The sequence below is a fragment of the Pipistrellus hanaki genome (assembly GCF_964339955.1).
Source record: "Pipistrellus hanaki genome assembly, chromosome: 17".
NCBI lineage: Eukaryota > Metazoa > Chordata > Mammalia > Chiroptera > Vespertilionidae > Pipistrellus > Pipistrellus hanaki.
This window is the reverse complement of record NC_140519.1, coordinates 24,911,786-24,931,918: the sequence shown is the minus strand read 5'-3', so window position 1 is coordinate 24,931,918 and position 20,133 is coordinate 24,911,786. Positions and strand designations below refer to the sequence as shown.

The following is a 20,133-nucleotide window of genomic DNA, read 5'->3' as shown; positions in this document are numbered from 1 at the left end:
TTTTTTTAATGTTGACACTATTGCAGATGTCCCCGATTTTGCCCCCCTTTGCCCACCTCCACTCATCCCCACCTCCCCCTCTCTTTTCACCACACTATTGTCTGTGTCCCTTGCAGTGTTTCCCAAACTTTTGACATATGTGCACCCCTTCTATAATTTTCGTAACGCTGAGTACCCCTCGTACTCATGAGAACGTAGAATTAGGCGCAGCTAAGCACGGTGCAGTGCATATCCCCACCAAACTCTGGTGCAACAAGTACCTCCACCAAACTCTTCCCGTACCCCTGGGGGTACGCGTACCACACTTTGGGAAACACTGCTAGGGTATGCATATATGTTCTTTAGCTAACACCTTCACCTCCTTTATCCAGTCATCCTCCCCTCTAGTATTGTTGAGGCACAAAAACATCATGTGACTTGCCCAAGGTCATGGAAGGAATGAAAAGCAGATAAAAGCATTCTTTTTCTAGCTTAAGCATCTGCACTAACCATAGGTTACCAGTGGTTGGCAAACTTATTAGTCAACAGAGCCAAATATCAACAGTACAACGATTAAAATTTCTTTTGAGAGCCAATTTTTTAAAACTTAAACTTCTTCTAACATCACTCTTCAAAATAGACTCTCCCAGGCTGTGCTATTTTGTGGAAGAGACACACTCAAGAGGCCAAAGAACCGCATGTGGCTCGAGAGCTGCAGTTTGCCAACCATGGGGTTATACCATCTTGCAAAATTAGCTCAGTACAACAGATACAGAAAATAGATACATTATTTAGGAATGTTTGTTTAACCTAAATTGCTATTAAACATAACTCTAATAATCTATTATATAATATTAGGAATTTATAAGAAACATGATCATTTTCTGAATTGTTAGGCATGTAATGAATTATTGTTTAAATATGACATAACTGCATAAATGTATAATACAATTTTAAACAAGTTCAACAAAAGATACTTTTAACATGATTTTTACAAAAATACTAATCATGAAACCTACAAAATTTAAAAGACAGTACCATAGACACAAACATAATAATATAAATATATTAAATTATCTTCTAGTGGCTGTTTTGACCTTTATGAAAACGTTCTAACAAAGCACTCATAATGTTTCCCGGTATTCTTTGGTGCTTATCAATCAAAGCTTGAACAGCATTCTTCGTCTATTAAGAAATCAAAAACAAAAAGGCCATTATTCTTTTAGTTCTCAATATAGATCATCCATTTTGTAAAGATTTTAATGTACTACTACTTTCAAGAAGTCCTCCCTAATTTAGTACCCATCTCTCTTCAGAATGAATTAATGGTTTCCATCTTGGTACGCCCACAGTATATTTCTTATATTTTATTTTATTATGCTTGAGTTACAATATTGTCCAAACGAATATTTTCTACACCAGAGATACATCTCAGCATTTCTCCAGCATTGAGCACAGCAATGCCTTCCACTCAGGAAATACTTTTTTAAATAACTAAGGGAAAAAATCAGGAAAAAAAATTAGCAAAAAATTTTCTAATAGCCAAATGAAGTTTCACTCCTTTCCATCCATTAATAAACTGTTGTACATTTTTCCTTTATTACCAGACACACCAAAGAATTATACCAGGCAATGAAAAATGAAAAAGTGAAGAAAACTTTGAATGAGCTGATATACTTTGGTGCATTACCTAAATTTCTAGATAGTTTAACAGGAATTTAAATTAAGTCATAACAATTAGGATATAAGAAGAAATCTAAAACTATTTGTTTCCCATTCATGACAAATTTCAACCATTTTCACTTTGAAATTAGTTGTGGCTATCTAAAAAAAATGTTTTATGCACACACATACATACTTTTTAGATTCTAACCTTTCAATGAGCCTTGTTTACACAAATTCTGAAACGTCCTCTCTGATTAAATATAACCAATACACCCTATCCCCAAGAACTATTTTATAAATAAGCCTCTAAACCACAAATTTTCATAACTCAGTAAAATGACAACTATTTCATACAATTATCATAAGGATGAAATTGAAACCATGTCTTCAGGTATCTGGCACAGTGACTAACACACAGCTTATGTTCTGTGAAGTATATTTAAAAATTTTATACACTTATTCAAAAAATATTAGGTGCTTTGGAAGCTATTAACATCAATGAAACAAGTCTCAAATCTCCAGGAGCTCATATATTAACAAGAATCATCAAATACAAAGTAATTAAAATGTAAGATCATTTGTGACATGTGTCATCTGATGTAAAAGTATGTTTGTTTTTAAATGTTCTTATTGATTTTAGGGAGAGAGGAAGGGAGAGGGAAACATCGTTTGGCTGCCAACTGCATGCCCCCCTACTAGGGATCGAGCACACAACCTGAGTGGGAACGGAACCAGCACACGGGATGACACCCAACCAACTGAGCCACACCGGCCAGGGCGAAGGAAAGTATTTGATAGTTCAGACTTGTGAGCCCATTTGGTAGGCAACAACCAGAAAAAGACGCACTAACAAGGTACTGTTTGGTCTCAGTTTCCAAGGACCAGTAAGATTTCAGTAACAGTGAAGGAAAAAGCATGAGGAGAAGGACCACAGGAAAGCAGCTGTTGAAGGAATGGTGAGTTAGTGGATTTGGCTAGAGTTTTGCAAGAGGAAAGGGTTCTAGAGATCAGCTGCACAACAAAGTAAGTATATTTAATTGTACTGCACCATACATTTAAAATAAAAATGATTAAGTTGACAAATTTCATGTTATATATTTATCACAAATTTAAAATTTTTTTAAAAAAATTAAGCTATGTATGTTAGAGAGTGGGAATTTTTGAGCACTCCAAGAGGCCATGCACCATGCCCCAGATAGAGTTGACAGTGTTGACGCCAGGCCAGGCCTTGAGATATGGCCTCATGGCCCCTTCCCCTTGCACCTCACAAAATAGCCTTGCAAGATAGAACACTGTCAGCTTTCTGAAGAACAGGATGACCCTGTGAATAAAATGGTCGTCATTGGCATAATCTTGATGTTACTTGGGAAAAACTGTTTTGTCTTAGGATTACTTGTTCTGCAATGTGGTTAATGTGCTTCAAAGTGGTCCTACACAAAGGGTCGCTGCTGCTCTCTGACCTCTCCCTCTCTGGCAGGAAGAACGGCGACCAGCGGGCAATCAAGGCTCTCTAAATTTTAATTTGGTTCAGACTCCAGTAGGCTTTCCTCACGTTCACTCCACAACAATACAGTGGGCTGATATAAAATCATAACACATTCATCCCATTCTGTAGATATTCAATATGACATTTATAGCTTTTTATGTTATTTCATACTCTCTGAAAAGTATAATAGCAAACTGAGTGGTCTTATCTTCCTTGATCTCTCTGTAGGAATGGATGTTACTGATCTTTCCTCTATTTTTAAAAAACCTAACCTGCTGACTTCTCACACAAATTTACTTGTTCTGTGTCTCTGCTATTACTCTATCAGCCAGCTTTGGTTGTTTTTCATGGCCTATTCCTTAAATAGACTGTAGAGTCTATAGTCTGTCCTCAGTCCTCTTCTTTCTCTCTCTAAATTGTTCTGTAAAGCTCATGGCTTCAGTAATTATCTCAGTGCAAATGACTTCTAAATCTTCATCACCAATTCTGACTTTTTCCCCAAACTTCAGTAAGACAGTTCAAAAAAACCTATGTATATAAAAATATGCATAGATATCCTGTAAGTAACTATACAGAATTAGCTTTCAGGCCTGATGCGTTCTATCTCTGTAAAATCCCTCAAATCTGTATCTTGCTCTACCTTACAAGTAGATAAGATCATTATCTAACTCATTCATTCATCAAACTTTTAGTGAGATCTAATTAAATACCTAACATTGTATTATACTAGGAACTAGAGAACAAAAATTCATAGCATAACCTCTGCTCTTAAAAATTTGTATGCATCTAAGTTATCACAATTGCTAGTATCATCATAAACCATTGTAGAGAAAGAGATTACATATCTGCTTGCTTTGGCCAAAAACAATTTAAGTGGAACTGATATGAACCACTTCAAAGCAGAGGCCTATTCCAAATTAATATATGTTTAATAGACAAATCCCCTAGTCTGTATTTAAGGGCCTAAAAGTATAGCTCCTACTTGCTTTTCCAGTTTCATTGATCAAACTGGATCCACTAAGCTAGTGACCCCAAGTCTATTCCCCAGCTGTTATTAAGTGCTATTCAAGGAAAAACAGGGATAGGGTTTTGGTAGAATGAGAGTTGAAAATGCTCTTTGAAACAAAGGTAAATAAATAGACCACTTACTGCAAGCCTTCTTGGGATCTTTTCTATGTTAATGTGCTTTGCAAAATTCCTAGCGGGGAATTAGGCAGTCATCCCCACCTTGCTGTTCTAATCACATGGGACTGCTGGACACTGTTGGTATGTGCAGTCAGCTTAGCTCCTACCACAGCAGTTCATTCTCTGCCTCCTGCCCCAGGACTGCATGTCTAGGACATGCCCACTTTCAAGACCCACTTCAAATGCCCTCATTCGAGAAAGCTTTCCCATTTTTTTCCTCACAAAAGCAGTCTCTTTCCCCTTCGACCTTCATACTAGCATCACTGAAATTGAGCCTCCACATTGCTTCTAGTAATCTTCCTAAATGCAAACCTATTACATCACTCACCTGCCTTAAATAGCTCTCCGGCTTTCCGTGAACAAATCAATAATAAGCCATCACAGCCCAGAAACTTTTTAAATTTCTAGCCTAATCTCCTAAAATATTCCTTCTAGCTATACCAGACCACCTTTAACTCCCCAGAGTTCAGGCTATTTCATGTTGTCATCCCTTTAAACATTCCATTTCCTCTACCTCATTATTCCTTGTCCAGTTAATCTCTTCATGTCTTTCCAAATAGAATTCAAGCATCACCTCCCTTGAAGTATTCCTGATCTCATTCAGATACCTTTCCCCTGTGCTTCCATAATACCCTAGCACAGTAGTTCTCAACCAGGGTTGACTTTATGCCCTAGGCGACATATGGCAATGTCTATAGACATTTCTTAATTGTCACATTTTAGAACAGAAGCTCTTTGTAGTGGGGGAATGTCCTGGGAACTGCAGGATGGTTATCACCATCCTCGACCTCTATTCACTAGATGCCAGTAGCACCACCACTTCCCAAGCCTGGCCCATTGTGACAATGAAACATGTCTCCAGATTGGCAAATGTGCCCTGGGGAGGAAATCACCACTGATTTAGAGCATACTTGTAAAATAAAATTTAAAATTTAAAAATAATGAATTAATTTTAATATAATAATTGAAAGTCAAATCTATACAAGGACTAAGAAAGAATAATTTACCTTTTCAGCTAATTCTTCTGCTGTTAACTTCGGATCATATGGAATGGGATCACCTAAGTAGGTACGAAACTTCACTGGAAAACCTCCATATATTGGAGCAAATGGATAGCGGAATTTTTCATAAAGCCACCTAAATAATCCTGTTTTAAAGTAAACAAAATCATTTTAATTGGTTACAAATTCTGAACATGTAATTGTAAACTCTCAATTATGTAAGATTTAGAGGAAAGTGGCAAATAATATCATCTCTTGGAAATTAAAATTTTTTTGAAGATGAGCTTTTCATCAGTTGTAACAAATGTGCAAGATGTTAACAGAAAAATCTGGAGGGTGATGAGGGGGTTTATGGGTACACTCTGTACTTTCTGTTCAATTTTTCTGTAAACTTAAAAATTCTCAAAAAAAACAAGGTCTATTAATATTTTTAAATGAGCTTTTTAAAATATGAGGATTTTAAAGGCAAACCAAGTGCTATTATTGCAAAATAAAGGATAAAGACTGAACACAAAACCAGAAGCTAAAAAGTCTAGAGACTCAAAAATATGTGATTTACATGAAAAAAGAAAAAAATGGAAGCATAAAATAAATTCACATAAATGTGAGACTAATATGTATCAATAAACTAAGTAAAGACTAAAACATTATTGTAAATTAGGAAAAATGTAACAAAGCAAAGAATTACCATTGGTAATGATCAATATAAAATTTAGCAAGATAAGAATGGCAATAATGCAAAATAAACTAAAAAATTTAAGGCTAGGTTTAAAAAAAAATAAATAAATCCAAGAAAGTCAAGTGACATGTAATACATAATCATGAGTTGTACTGGAATTTGAAAACACTGTTTATATATAAAAAAACAAAATACACAATAAAACACAAAGTAATACTAAGATCACTAGACACTAATTTTTGAGATATTCAACTATTAAAGTAAACATTAAAAAGTAATAAAGAATTTTAAAACCACTTTGCATTTAAAGAAGTAAAATTAGGGATAACTTCTGGTATGCAACTTAAATTCTGATGAAATGATCTGAGAAAATGAGAATAATTCCACAACAAAAATTAAACATCTCATCAACCTGCCCTTCCATTTTAAATTTGAGAAGGAAAAAAAAGACATAAAATGTAATGGAATACCAATGTTGGACATAAAAGAAACAGAAGTTTAAAGTTCTTCAGGAGGGGATTTTTATGTGCATAAAAACACTAACGATATAGTGCTAGGGATTTAAAATAACAATCAAGCAAATGTAATACATAAAGTGTAGGGTATAAAAACAAACTGAAATTTTCAAAAGAAAAAGAAAACGAGACCCTACAGGAAAAAGCATATCTAATTATCACTCCTATAACTAGATTCAGAGCTTATTTTGCTACCAATAAGTTGAAGGTCGGCAAAAAAAAATATATCGTGGTTCAAAATAGTGACTGAGTGTCGACCCATGAACCAAGAGGTCACTGGTTCAATCCCCGGTCAGGGCACATGCCTGGGTTGTGGGCTCAATCCCCAGTGGGGAAAGGCAGCCAATAGATCTCTCATATTGATGCTCCTATCTCTCTATTCCTCTCCCTTTCTCTCTCTCTCTAAAAATCAATAAAAACATTTTTTTTTTAAGTAACAGAAATAAACCAAGGCAAATTATATCTTCTTTGGTTGTTCATCTTACTTCAATATTATTGTCATTCATTTTTAAAGCTGCAACTTCTTCAGGGGTAAGGTAAGAAAATAGTCTAAGTTATATGTAAATTTCTCCTAACCTTAAACAACATGTTTTAACAAAAGTAAGTAGGTAATTTACTTGGTAATTTTAAAAAGTGAATGACAAATAAGCTTTAGTATGTACATAAGACAAAAACCTAACATCTAAGAGCTGCCACTACTTAAAACATTATCATTTAGTCTTTAAATAGAAAGACATCTAAATGGAAAAAAAAATCTAAATTATGAAACTACATAGAGTTCAAAGCCCAAATATTTAAAATATTGTTATAAAAGTAAAAAGTAAAAAATAAAATATTGTTATAAATATTACACTATCATTAGAAAAACCAAATGAACCAGAACTTACTTGTTCCTCCAAGTGATCTAAATCCTTCACGAATATTTTGTGTAAACATAGGAATAATGGGCTAAAGAGAAAATTTGGATTAAAAAGTAAATATATTAATCTATTCAATGTCTCCATTGAGTAACTAATGAAAACTTTTGAGGATCTGTTTAAGATTAAAATAAGGTACTTTTATCACTAGTGTGATTTATCAGTCTAAACTTGGTCATTTGTAGAAATATAAATTAGAAACACTACCCTCTAGTGGTAATATCTAATATTCAGTTTACCAACTTTCCTATTCATTCCACATAAATCCTTAATACTCAAAGATTATAATAATCATTAATTTAATTAAATAAAATAAATGTGGGAAATCAAATTGGTTCCAGGTGGCTACTGAATAGTATGTTCGCTGAGTAAAGTTACAAGACAGAGATTCTCTCTACTGGAAAATTTATATAAATTTAAATGACAGAAATTAGTAAAACACCATTTATTTTTGTGAGTGTATTAAATATAAAAATGTTCAACATCAATGAAAAGTATATCACCACAAAAAAAGGAAAAGCATATATATGGAAGAATTCTTCACATCATTAATTTTAGAGAATTTCTTCTTACAAGTTTGTTTTCATTTTTCTTTGAATATTAATTGTTTTAAAAATGAAGACCTTAACTAGGTGTCATAAAACAATGGGTGAAGTAGCAAAGGAGCATATGAGAAGGGTATGCCACCGTAGAACTAAAGTAGATAAAAAATTGAACACTTTTCACCATACATAAAATATAGCAAATTAAATGTTTTCAGAATAGATAAAACTAGGGGAAGGAGGGAATGACACTTCACTCACAGTCTACCATCAGTATTTGCTTAATACAGGAATACCTGCCTTGGTGAGCAGGACTTGAGATATTTAAGTAAGCTGACATTTAAAAAGCCATTCCTATTCAGCTTTGGGAAGTGGTAAAATATGGTGGACTGCAGGAAAGAGACTAAGTATGGCTTTCTTCATAGAACTTACTACCTCACATATAACTAACTGGTCTTTTATTTATTGTATCTCTCCCCTCTCCCAGAACTCCCAATAGCACAGACATTGCTTTGTTCACTCCTGTTATCCCAGCACCTAGAACATAAAGGTCAGATAGAGGCAGCAGAAATATTAAAAACAGGAAAGAGAGAAGTCAGATAAAGAAAAGAAGTCAGGTAAAGGTCTTAAAATTCAATGGAGTTAATTCACAGAGCAAGCACATAAGACAAAGTACATTGACCCTTTTGTAAAAATTCAGATTTCAATCTAGATAACCACCACTAGTGTAAAATAAAATGATGGCTGAAATCTTAATGTTTTAAATAGTTATGACTTTAGAAGTGAGAACTTAAGAGGCCCAAAGAACAAAAACTTTTAGCCCATATATTCACCACTGTGCCTTGTCTGTTGGATTCATGTTTGTATTGAAGTACGCATTATTTAAACACACTTCAGGGGACACATCATCCTTTAAATACCTAACTCCCTGGAAGCTGAACATTTCCAAAACCCACTCAACAGAGAAAGCTTGCCTAGAAGGCTCAGTATTCCAGGCTATCTTTTGGGCATGTTGTTCCTAAATTTGCCTGCAAGCTAAAGCCTTTAAGCTACAAACATCGCTTTATTAGAACCTGATATTGTAGTAAATTATTCATTCCTTTCCTTGTGCACACTTTATATAAAACATAGTTGCAAAAGTAGCCTAGCATTACATTCTGTTTACATGTATACATGTGTCTCTGTATGTATGTGCAAGAGAAAGAGAATGTGTATTTTGTTAAAATTATTCTTGAAGAATCAGCTTCACACTGTCTTGGAGTCCTAACTTGGCCACTAAAAAAGTGGGAACCACTAAAAAAGTTACTTACCATGTCAAAGTCTGTTTTTTTCATGTTAAAAATGGGGCTAATTATTATCATATCTCAAAAGATTTTTAATAGATTGAAATAATAAAAATTTTATTAGAACAAATGGTATTTTCTTTTATATTTATTTGTTTTCCAACTAAAGTAAATGGGCTAATTTTTCCCAACTTATTTAGATACTAGAGGCCTGGTACATGAAATTCATGCACTGAGGAGTTGTTGGGGTCCCTCAGCCCAGCCTGCACCCTCTTACAATCCAGGAGCCCTTGGAGGATGTCCCACTGCTGCGGAGGTGGGAGAGGCTACTTGCCACCACCACTGCCCTCACCAGCTATGAGCCCCGTCCAGGGCTCCTGCATTGAGTGTGGAGTTGCCCCCTGGTGGTCAGTGGGTGTCACAGTTCAGTTAGTTTGCATATTAGCCTTTTATTATATAGGATGAAGTTACCTAAAAATTCTTACCAGTCATAATTCTCAGGAACTCACTAAATAAGAGTGACTTATATTACATAAAAAAGCTGCAACTTTTAGATGAACCTTAAATATTTTCAACCAATATTTTGTGAGCTTGCATTGATGATCTAGACTTTTTAACTTTAATTTCTGATACTATGTCATAATTGAAATGTATTTAATCCTGCAACAACAGTTTTAAATCTTTGATCACAGTTTATGATAATTCTGTGAGACTATGAAGGGGTTTTCCAGAAGGGATACTTGAGACATTTACAATGCTATGACTGAAAGGTTTTCCTCAGGTATGGGGAAGTGCCCTTAAATCTCAAGCTCACTGTGAAATGCCATCAGTGATGGCCACAGCACCAGCTGCCTGCAGTCCTGAACTGTGTGCTCTGCTCTGCTTCTGCCCTGCTGTATGACCGGGTCCCTCCATCCCTTCATCTCTCTGTGCCAGAGTTTCCTCAGCTGCAACACTGGAGTGATCACATATTTCACCTACTTACTACAGAGGAGCACCACCCTAAAGCTTTTAAAAGCACTACAAAAGGTTGGGGTGGTGCAAGACTTATCAAATTTACAACGCTCTTTTGTAAATCAGCAATGTTAAAGATTTTTGTTTATTTATAAACTTGTAAAAGGCTGTTTATTAAATTTTCTCAAATTTCATATGAAATCCTTAACTAAATTGACTCTAGACTATCTAAAATAATTTTTTAGAAACTCTTTCAAGAATTGCAATCTGAGTCCCTTTCTCTATATTATTTCTTTTTTTTGGGTCTTCTTCCATGCAATGTCCTTTAAAACTGTAAACTTAAGTATGAGAAATTAGAATCCCAAAATCAATGTCATTTTTATCCTAAATCTTAAAAGAAATAATTGTTTTAAAATGTAAACTTAAAAATTAAACTATATTTGATTAGATTTTACTTTTATTATTGCTTAAAAATACATCCCATATCCTTAAATTTTGTACAAGTGAGTATATATCCTTTTGTATTCTATATTATTCATATAGTCTAAGGTTTTGTTTTCTACATCAGTACTTAAGACTTTTAGGAAAATAAAATTGCTATAAATTAATTTTCTGTATCAATACTATTAATATAAAATAAAATTCAAAAGGCTCTTTTCTAGTGTTGATTAACAATGTTTTAAAAATCAATTTAACAAATACAAGTAGCCTAAGTGCCTGTCAGTGTACTAGGAACTCAGAATATAAAAAGATAGCCTTGTCCTCAGAGAGTTTATAATCTACTGTAGGACAACAGTATTTCAATTTGTACGTTGTGTATTATTAAACACTTACGTAAGTACCTTAACTGTTATACTAGGACCACATTATTAAAGTACTATACAGCAATAACTTCTAGAAGTTACCTATACATATGTACAAGAGAGAATAGAAGCTCAATGCATTGTATTTATTACAATCCTAAAATTAAAAAATATAGAGAAAATTTCCACTCTTTTTCTAATACTAATCTTGGGTTAGAATGAATTATCCATTAGCTTTTTCTTTTTATTCAGTAGTCTGTATTTGTAAGATGAATAGGCAAGCTAAAGGTTTATACCGGTCTCTTTATGTGGCAAAATGGGTACACAAAAAAACAAATGTGAAAGTACTGGCAGGTGTCTCTAGCTAATCGATTGGCCTACAAAAAGAACACACTTTGTCCAAGATACTACTACTTGTTTTTCTCACAATCTAAAATTAAAACAAACAGAAAACAAAAAAGAAACCATTCCATGAATAATAAATGTTTCATAGGACAAAGTACTACGAAATATGAAGACCAAAAAACTGAGAAATACTTTTTAAAGAAAAAGAAAAAAATAAAATAGTATTCACATTCTTCAGCTTATGAAGAAGAATTACAGCGAATCCCAGAACATCTAACTTTCTGACCAATTCATTTTTAAAGTCTTTTAAAAAGATCTAAATATCACCAACACCTAGTATGTCATTTTTTATTCATACTACTAGATAGCTTGTCACATTTCTTGATAAGAAATGATTGGTCATTTACTATTTGAGTCCTTTTGTAATATAAATTGATCACAGATAAAGAATTGCAATGAAACCAACCAACAATCATCACTGACATAAGTCCACTCAATCGTACAAAAGTATTAAAATACATAGAATTGGATTGATTATTAATTATGAAAACAAGTATAACTAAAGAAATACAAAGACTTATAAATCTGATTAAAAGATGCTGGATTTTGAAATGTAAAATAAAATTTTGCTGAATATTTGCCAAATTTCCAGATTGAATTTTTCAGATGTTTTCCCATCCACAGGAACAGTTCTCTACTGTTACACTTTAAAGAGTTATATACACTAACTTCAAGTACTGCAATGACAGTATCTAAATTCTTATATACTTTGGCTCACTATTTGAGCATTTATTATAAATACAACCTAGCTTTACTTTAATAATTAGCTTTATACAACTCACCACTTTTGCATCAATTGCAACCTGAGCGAAGCCTTTACGATTACCCCATATGATGTTGTAGGTTTCATCACTAATTAGGGCTTCTCGAACTCCACCTGGTGAAATAGCTAACAAGTGCCCACTCCTCAGAATTTCAACACATTTTTCTCTTGGTCCATGTAGAGCACAAAATACATCAAGTAATAAACTAAACCCTGTAAGAAACATTAGCATGAATATATATCTTAAGTATTTCTTGTCCAATTCTTCAAAAGCAAATATCTTCACAACCTATAAAATGTGCTATCTATACTTACATCAGTAAATTCTTTTTAACTTTTAAAAAATCAGTAAGAACTCTCAAAGTTAACATAAGATTAATATTGCTGGTAAAATAATAGCTTCATCTTATTCATCACCTACTATTGATAACCTCTTAGTGATCACCTTCTACTCTGGCTATTTTACATATTCAAATTTTTAATTAAAACTCACAAAAACCTTGGAAAACAGGGATTCTTATCCTTACTTTACAGAAGAAGAAAAGTTGTCTCAGAGTGTAAGTAGCTTGCTCAAAGTCACACACCAAGCAAATGGCAGGGCAGAGATTCTGGTCCAGGTATATCTAGCCCAAAGTTCCTTCCAATAGCATCTCATGGTAAACACTATCTACAGCATTTATTAAAGCAATCAGAAATAATATGCTATCAGCAGTCACAAATCTAATCTTCCATTAAACCTATAAGAGACTCACTCAAGAACATGTGAATCTGATTACGCTTAGCCCTACCAAAATTGGTAAGCCATAATAAAAGCTACTGAAATTAAAAGTTAGATGATGCTAATCCCAAGAAAATTTTATGTCAATAATAATAGCAAAATCATTGAGTTTTAAACAATTTAAAAAATTACAACTATTTATAGATGAAAATATAATCCTGTTATGTAATTAAATATTTTAAGCAAATCCTAAACTGAAACTTTAGAGGACTGATGAGAGTATACATTATTCCTTGAAAGTGAAATGAGTAGTAATCAACCTTCTCATAAGTTTAAGGATCTGAAACAAGATTATAAATATTATTAAAACTGAAATAATTTTCATGCTATATTACATTAAAAGCCCACTGATTTCATTAGAAGCAATATCATAATAAATGAATGAACAAGGGAGGTTTCCTGAATGATAAGATCATAAAGGGGAAAAGTATTTTAAAAGCCAAAGGCTAAATAAAAAATTCACTTTCTATTACAGATAAAAAGAAAGAAATGGAAGTACCCTAATGTTTCATAAGAGAAAACGAAGTAATTAAATATTTTAGTCATCCATTAAAACTATTCTTTACTTTAAAAATTATTTTTTAAAGTGTTCTTTATAAATGTTAAAATATTAATGCTAACATTAAAATATTTTTAAAAATAAAGTTGTTTGCATAATACGTGAATATGTGAATTAAGAATGAAACAAAATAAATTAAAAAACTGCTTATATTAGAGTAGCAAGATTACTGGTATAATGACGTTTTTTTCTCTAATTTTCAAATTTTACTATAAAGTGATATTATTTTCTAAAGAAAAATCTTTGATAAGTCTATTTAGTTTATACACAAAATACAAATGAAAATGACTGCCCTAGCTAGTATGGTTCAGTGGATAAAGCATCGGCCTGCAGACTGAAGGATCCCAGGTTGGATTCCGGTCAAAGGCACATGTCCAGGATTACGGGCTCAATCCTCTAGGGCAGTGTTTCCCAAACTTTTGACATATGTGTACCCCTTCTATAATTTTCCTAACACTGAGTATGCCTCGAACTCATGAGAACGTAGAATTAGGCGCAGCTAAGCACGGTGCAGTGCATATCCCCACCAAACTCCGGTGCAACACGTACCCCCACCAAACTCTTCCTATACCCCTGGGGGTACACGTTCCACACTTTGGGAAACACTGCTCTAGGGAGCATGCAGAAGGCAGCCAATCAATGAATCTCTCTTATCATTGATGTTTCTATCTTTCTCTCCCTCTCCCTTCCTCTCTGAAATCAATAAAAATAGATATTTAAAAAAATACAAATGTCTTTTTAGTGACATAAGGATACCTAAAACATTAACTATGTCTATGATCACTTTTTTTTGTTATTATTCCAGTGAATAAGTTATAAACTTTTTGGCTTGTTTCTGGTGATTTAATAACAGATGAAAATAAAATTAAATCTTTTTTTTTTTTAATACATATTTTATTGATTTTGTACAGAGAGGAAGGGAGAGAGATAGAGAGTCAGAAACATCGATGAGAGAGAGTCATCGATCAGCTGCCTCTTGCACACCCCCTACTGGGGATATGCCCGCAACCAAGGTACATGCCCTTGACCGGAATCGAACCCGGGACCTTTCAGTCCCCAAGCCGACGCCCTATCCATTGAGCCAAACCGGTCCTGGCTAAAATTAAATCTTAATGAGTTTATTTTACAGAGATTTTTAAGAGTATTCTACTGTGTTTGAAAACATTTGGTTAATTAATTTTTTAAAAGGTACAAAGCCTTTATGAACAGATTAAAAAGAATATGATCCTCAATCCTAAGTTATAAGTCTACCAACTATGAAGTCAAGAAGTATGATAAAAAAAAAACAACACATAATAGACTCTATGTACCAAAATATACATTATTTGGCAAAAGTTATAATTTAATTTTTAAAAGTAAAAGTTCAGGATTTAACTTTGAAAAATTAGGACTCAATACCAGATAATAAAGAAAGAGATCAGATAAGCTTTGGCCATAATGAGGATAACTAGATGCTCCCAAATTGGAGTTCCAAGTGTGTAAACTAAAAAGGCATAAAGCTTTTCCAAATGATTCCAGAAAGCTCAAAGATACAGACTATCCCATAATTTGACTGTGTTAATTAACATTATGAACAGTGAAAGTTTACCTGGAATTTTAAAGACAAAGTGATCAGCTACTACTCGGCAAGTTCTGCCTTTTTGGATAAAAATTTTAGCCATGAAGTAATAAAAATCTATGGGAATAGCTCCATGATAAAAAATAATAAGTGCTGGTCCTTCTGGTATTTTTTCCATTCCATGAACTTCATAACCTGTTAGAAAGACAAAATGCAAATACTTAAAATATGCTTATTATTAAGAATATATTAGGGAGAAAACAAAGCAAAACAGTAATCAGAAATTTGAACTGGATGCTAAGAAAATATCTCTCCAATAATGCAAGTAAAATTAGAGAACCAGGGTTTCAGCAAGGGAAGCAAATGACAGTATTTGTAAAAGGGTGGTGGATGTGAGGAAAGGAATGAGACTCTTCTAATTTAATCTCAAGGTTGGCTTCCCAACAAGTACCTTTTTCTTCTCCACCAGCTAAAGAGATTAATCTGCCTACTGTCCTTTACTGTTACCAAACACCAATACATTTTTTATGGCAATCCTGTACTGTTGGTGGATTGTGAGGAATATTAGATAAGCTCCACCTATGTTTCAGAGGAAAATGCTCTGAGTATTTTATCATAGGAGTTGGGGACTGATACTCCAAGGAGCATGTGAAATGTGATCATGGTTCTAGGAATAAGATCTGCTTTTTCTTCCCATCTCACCAGTCAGATCGCAGGCTCAGCAGGTCCTAGCAAAAAAGAAAAAGCCTACTGAACAAATGGGTCAATGAAGACATCAAACGAGAAATAACAAACAATACCTTGAGACAATTGAAAGTGAAAATGCAACATATATGCCCTGGCCCATGTGGCTCAGCTGGTTGGAGCATCATCCCATACACTAAATGGCGGCAGGTTCAATTTCTGGTCAGGGCACATACCAGTCAGGTTGTGGGTTTGATCTCTGATTGGGGCATGTATGGAAGGCAACCGATCAATGTTTCATTCTCACATCTATATTTCTCTCTCTCTAAAAAAAAAAAAAAAAAAAAAAAAAAAATCAATAAAAGCATGTCCTCAGGAGAGGATTAAAAAAAAAAAAAAAGAAAGAAATGCAACATACTAAAACTGAATAAGATGCAGCAAAAGCAGTTCTAAGAAGGGAGTTCATAGCAATAAATGCCTACCTCAAGAAATGAGAAAATTTTCAAATAAACAACTTAATTTTATGCCTTCAAGGAACTGGGCGGGGGGGGGGGAGGGGGGAGAGACAGTACAAAGAAACCCCACATTAGTAAATGTTAGAATAGATCAAAATGGAAATAAAAGAAATAAACACTAAAAAGATAATATAAAAGAACAATGAAACCAAGATCTGTTTTTTTAAAAAGACAAACAAGATTAACACTGTTAACCAAATACTAATACATTTTCTTGGCTAGACTCACCAAGAAAAGAACACTCAAATAAAATCAGATGAAAGAGGATTCTTCACAACTGATACCACAAAAATATAAAAAATGAATAATTGCATGCCAAATAATTGGACAACCTAAAAGAAATGGATAAATTCTAAGGAACATACAGCCTTCTAAGAAAATGAAAGAGCATTCATCACAACTGATACCACAGAAATACAAACAATAAACAATTATATGCCAACAAATTGGACAACCTAGAAGAAATGGATAAATTCCAAGAAACATACAACTTTCTAAGACTATCATAGAGAACAGATAATCTGAATAGATTGGTTATTAGTAAGGAGATAAAATCTGTAAAAAAAAAACAAAACAAAAAAACTTCCAATAAACAACAATCCAGGTCAAGATGGTTTCACTGATGAATATTTTTTTTTAAATATATTTTTATTGATTTTTTTACAGAGAGGAAGGGAGAGAGAGCTAGAAACGTCGATGAGAGAGAAACACCAACCAGCTGCCTCTTGCACACCCCCTACCGGGGATGTGCCCACAGCCAACATACACGCCCCTGACCGAAATCGAACCTGGGACCTTTCAGTCAGCAGACCGACGCTCTATCACTGAGCCAAACCGCTTTCACCTCACTGATGAATATTACCAAACATTCAAAGAAGAATACCAGTTCTTCTCAAAGACTTCTAAAAAAAAGAAAAGGATGAAACACTTCAAACTCATCTTACAAAGTGAACATTACCCTGACACCAAAATCAAGCAAGAATACCACAAGGCCTTCCTAACCAGTTTGGCTCAGTGGATAGAGCATCAGCCTGCAGACTCAAGGGTTCCAGGTTCCATTCCAGTCAAGGGCATGTACCTTAGTTGTGGGCACATACCCAGCAGGGAGTGTGCAGGAGGCAGCTGATTTATGTTTCTCTCTCATCAATGTTTCTAACTTCTATCCCTCTCCCTTCCTCTCTGTAAAAAATAAATAAATAAATAAAAAATAAATTAAAAAAAAAAAAAAAAAAAAAGAATACCACAAGGAAAGAAAATTACAGGCCAATATCCCTGAAGCAAAAAATCCTAAATAAAATATTAGCATACCAAATTCAACAATAAATTGAAAGGGTCATACACCATGATCAAGTAGGATTCATTCCAAGATGTGAGATGGTTCAACATTCACAACTCAATCAACATGTTTAAACCACATTAACAATATGAACAGTAAAATCATATGATCATCTGTAGAGATGCTGAAAAAGCATTTGACAAAATCAACTTCCATTTATGACAAAAACTTTTAACAAAGTGGATATGAAGGGAATGTGCCTCAAAATAATAAAGACCATATGACAAGCATAGAAGAAACATATTCAACAGTGAAAAACCAAAAGCTTTTCCTCTAAGATCAGAAACTAAATAAGGATGTCCAATCTCACCACTTTTATTCAACACAGTACTGGGAGCCTTAGCCAGAGCAGTAAGACAAGAAGAAGAAATAAAAGGTATCCAAATTGTTAAGTAAAACTGTCACTATTTGCAGATTACATGATGTTATATATAAAAAACCCTAAAAAAAATCCACCAAAAAACAACAATGTTAGAACTAATAAACTCAATAAAACTGCAGACTACAAAGTCAATATACAAATATCTCTTGCAATTCCATATATTAGTAATAAGCTATTAGAAAAAGAAATTAAGAAAAACTTCCACTTACAATTGTATCAAAAAGAACACCTAGGAATAAATGTAACCAAGAAAGTTAAATATCTACACACTGAAAACTATGACGATGAAAGAAACTGAAAAAGACACAAATAAGTGGAAAAATATTCTAAATTCATGGATGGGAATATGTAATATTATCTAGATGTCCACACTATCCAAAGTAATCTAGAGCACATGTGTCAAACACAAGGCCCGCGGGCCAAATCCAGCCCGCCAGGCCTTGCAATGTGGCCCGCACCACGCTGTCATCACTGCACTCCGCTGTCAGTTTATGACATTGTCAGTTTATGACTGTTGAGTAAACCATTCGGCCCGCGATTTAGGCTGGATTTTAGATTTTGGCCCCTTCTCTGATTGAGTTCGACACCCCTAATCTAGAGATTTAATGTAATTTAATTGCATTTTTTCACTTAAATAGGACAATCCTAAAATTTGTTTAAAACCACAAAAGACCCTCAATAGGCAAAACAGTTTAAGAAAGAACAAAGCTGGAAGCATTGTGCTCCCTGATTCAAACTATCTGACAAAGCTGTAGTAATCAAAACAGTATGGTCGGTGGGAGTAAGGGGGAGAGATCAACAGAGGGACTGTGTGCATGCATATGAGCCTAATCAATGAACACAGTCAACAGGAGGGTGGGGCATGAGTGGGTGGAGGGTAATAAGGGAATAGGGACATATATGTAAAAAATAAAAACAAAAAAATTAATAAAAAATTTATAAGAAAAAAAATTAAATCTTATCTATACAAGTAGTCACCAAAACCTTAAGAGGAATTGTTTCATCTGTCAAAGATTTTTAAATGAAACTCTCTGTAGCCTGAAAATTATTATGGAAGGAAATAAAGAGAGGATTCCTTCAAAAGTGGTAAGGATTGTAATTGAAAGTCAATATATTTGGCCTCTTGAACTAAAGTAAATAATTTGTGTGTTTGCCTCCCTGACAAGGTTTATATGAAGTTACAAAAAGAAATTGACAGCCAATTTGAAACTGAATTGCCAGAGCCCAGAGCAAAGAATATCCTTACATGATATTATCCTACAATGTCATTATAATTTTTGATATTTTACAACAGCATATTATTACACCCCCCCCCCCCCCAAAAAAAAGCATAGAAACTAATTCTCTCAATGTTTGGCAGCAATTTTTAAAAGGACACGAAAGGATTTAATCCCTTTCAGAAGGAATTAAGGCACTGGGAAGGCACTTGAGCATTCTATATTGTCCCTTCTTGCCCTCAGCTGTTGCCTGAGCTTTCTGTTCATGCTGAGGTTGAAACCTCATGGTGGCTGGTACCTTGGATTTGTCTCTCGCCCAATGCTGTGACCTGGGCCCTCCCTGAAGAAGAAACCTGAGTCCTCCGAGATATGTGATCAGTGCTGGGGCCCGCCAACAGGTTGAGGGGATCCTAAGACAGGAGCTGGGCGAGGAGGCCATGGGGGCATAGGCTACCAAGGAAACAGAACTGAACCTCAAATCACCCTTGCTTGGCCCTAGAGGATGGCTGGTTGGCCGGAGATGGGTAAGATTCCTCAGGGAAGGAACAATCTAAGACAGGCACAGTCACAGAGGGGACATCAGGAGAGAATGTGGAGACCAACAGAGGTGGGGAACAGACCCTCACCCTCCCAACCTTGCAGGAACCTGAATCTTCACCCCATCGGAGGGAGATCTCCTGCCCCCATGGCTGCTTCGCTTCCCACGTCCAGCTCAGATCAGGACCCAGGAAACAGACAAGAGACTTGGCCTACAGCAGCTACCCTGTATCTAAATCCAGCATAGCACCAGGAATGCTCAGAGCCTACTCAAGAATGCAAATAATCCTTTCCACTAATATTCATAGGGTAAACGAAGATTGTTGTTAGAGTATTAAATTTGACAGTAAAATAGTAATCAAGTTTTCAGGTTAATTTAAATTGGTTAAT

At 34.4% G+C, this 20,133-nt stretch overlaps 1 protein-coding gene across 2 annotated transcripts in view; it reads right to left on the bottom strand.

The window, feature by feature from the left end:
- Positions 1 to 586: 586 nt before the first annotated feature.
- The window catches only part of TMEM68 (transmembrane protein 68), a 39,320-nt gene continuing 19,773 nt past the window's right edge, over positions 587 to 20,133 (bottom strand). For both annotated transcript variants that reach the window (XM_084864922.1, XM_084864923.1), the window contains 5 exons: positions 15,103 to 15,267; positions 12,197 to 12,390; positions 7,398 to 7,458; positions 5,323 to 5,462; positions 587 to 1,164 (listed from right to left, as the gene is read on the bottom strand). In XM_084864922.1, coding sequence (XP_084721048.1) covers positions 1,060 to 1,164; positions 5,323 to 5,462; positions 7,398 to 7,458; positions 12,197 to 12,390; positions 15,103 to 15,267 — 665 coding nt within the window. In that variant the 3' untranslated portion in view covers positions 587 to 1,059. The remainder of the gene's footprint in view (positions 1,165 to 5,322; positions 5,463 to 7,397; positions 7,459 to 12,196; positions 12,391 to 15,102; positions 15,268 to 20,133) is intronic.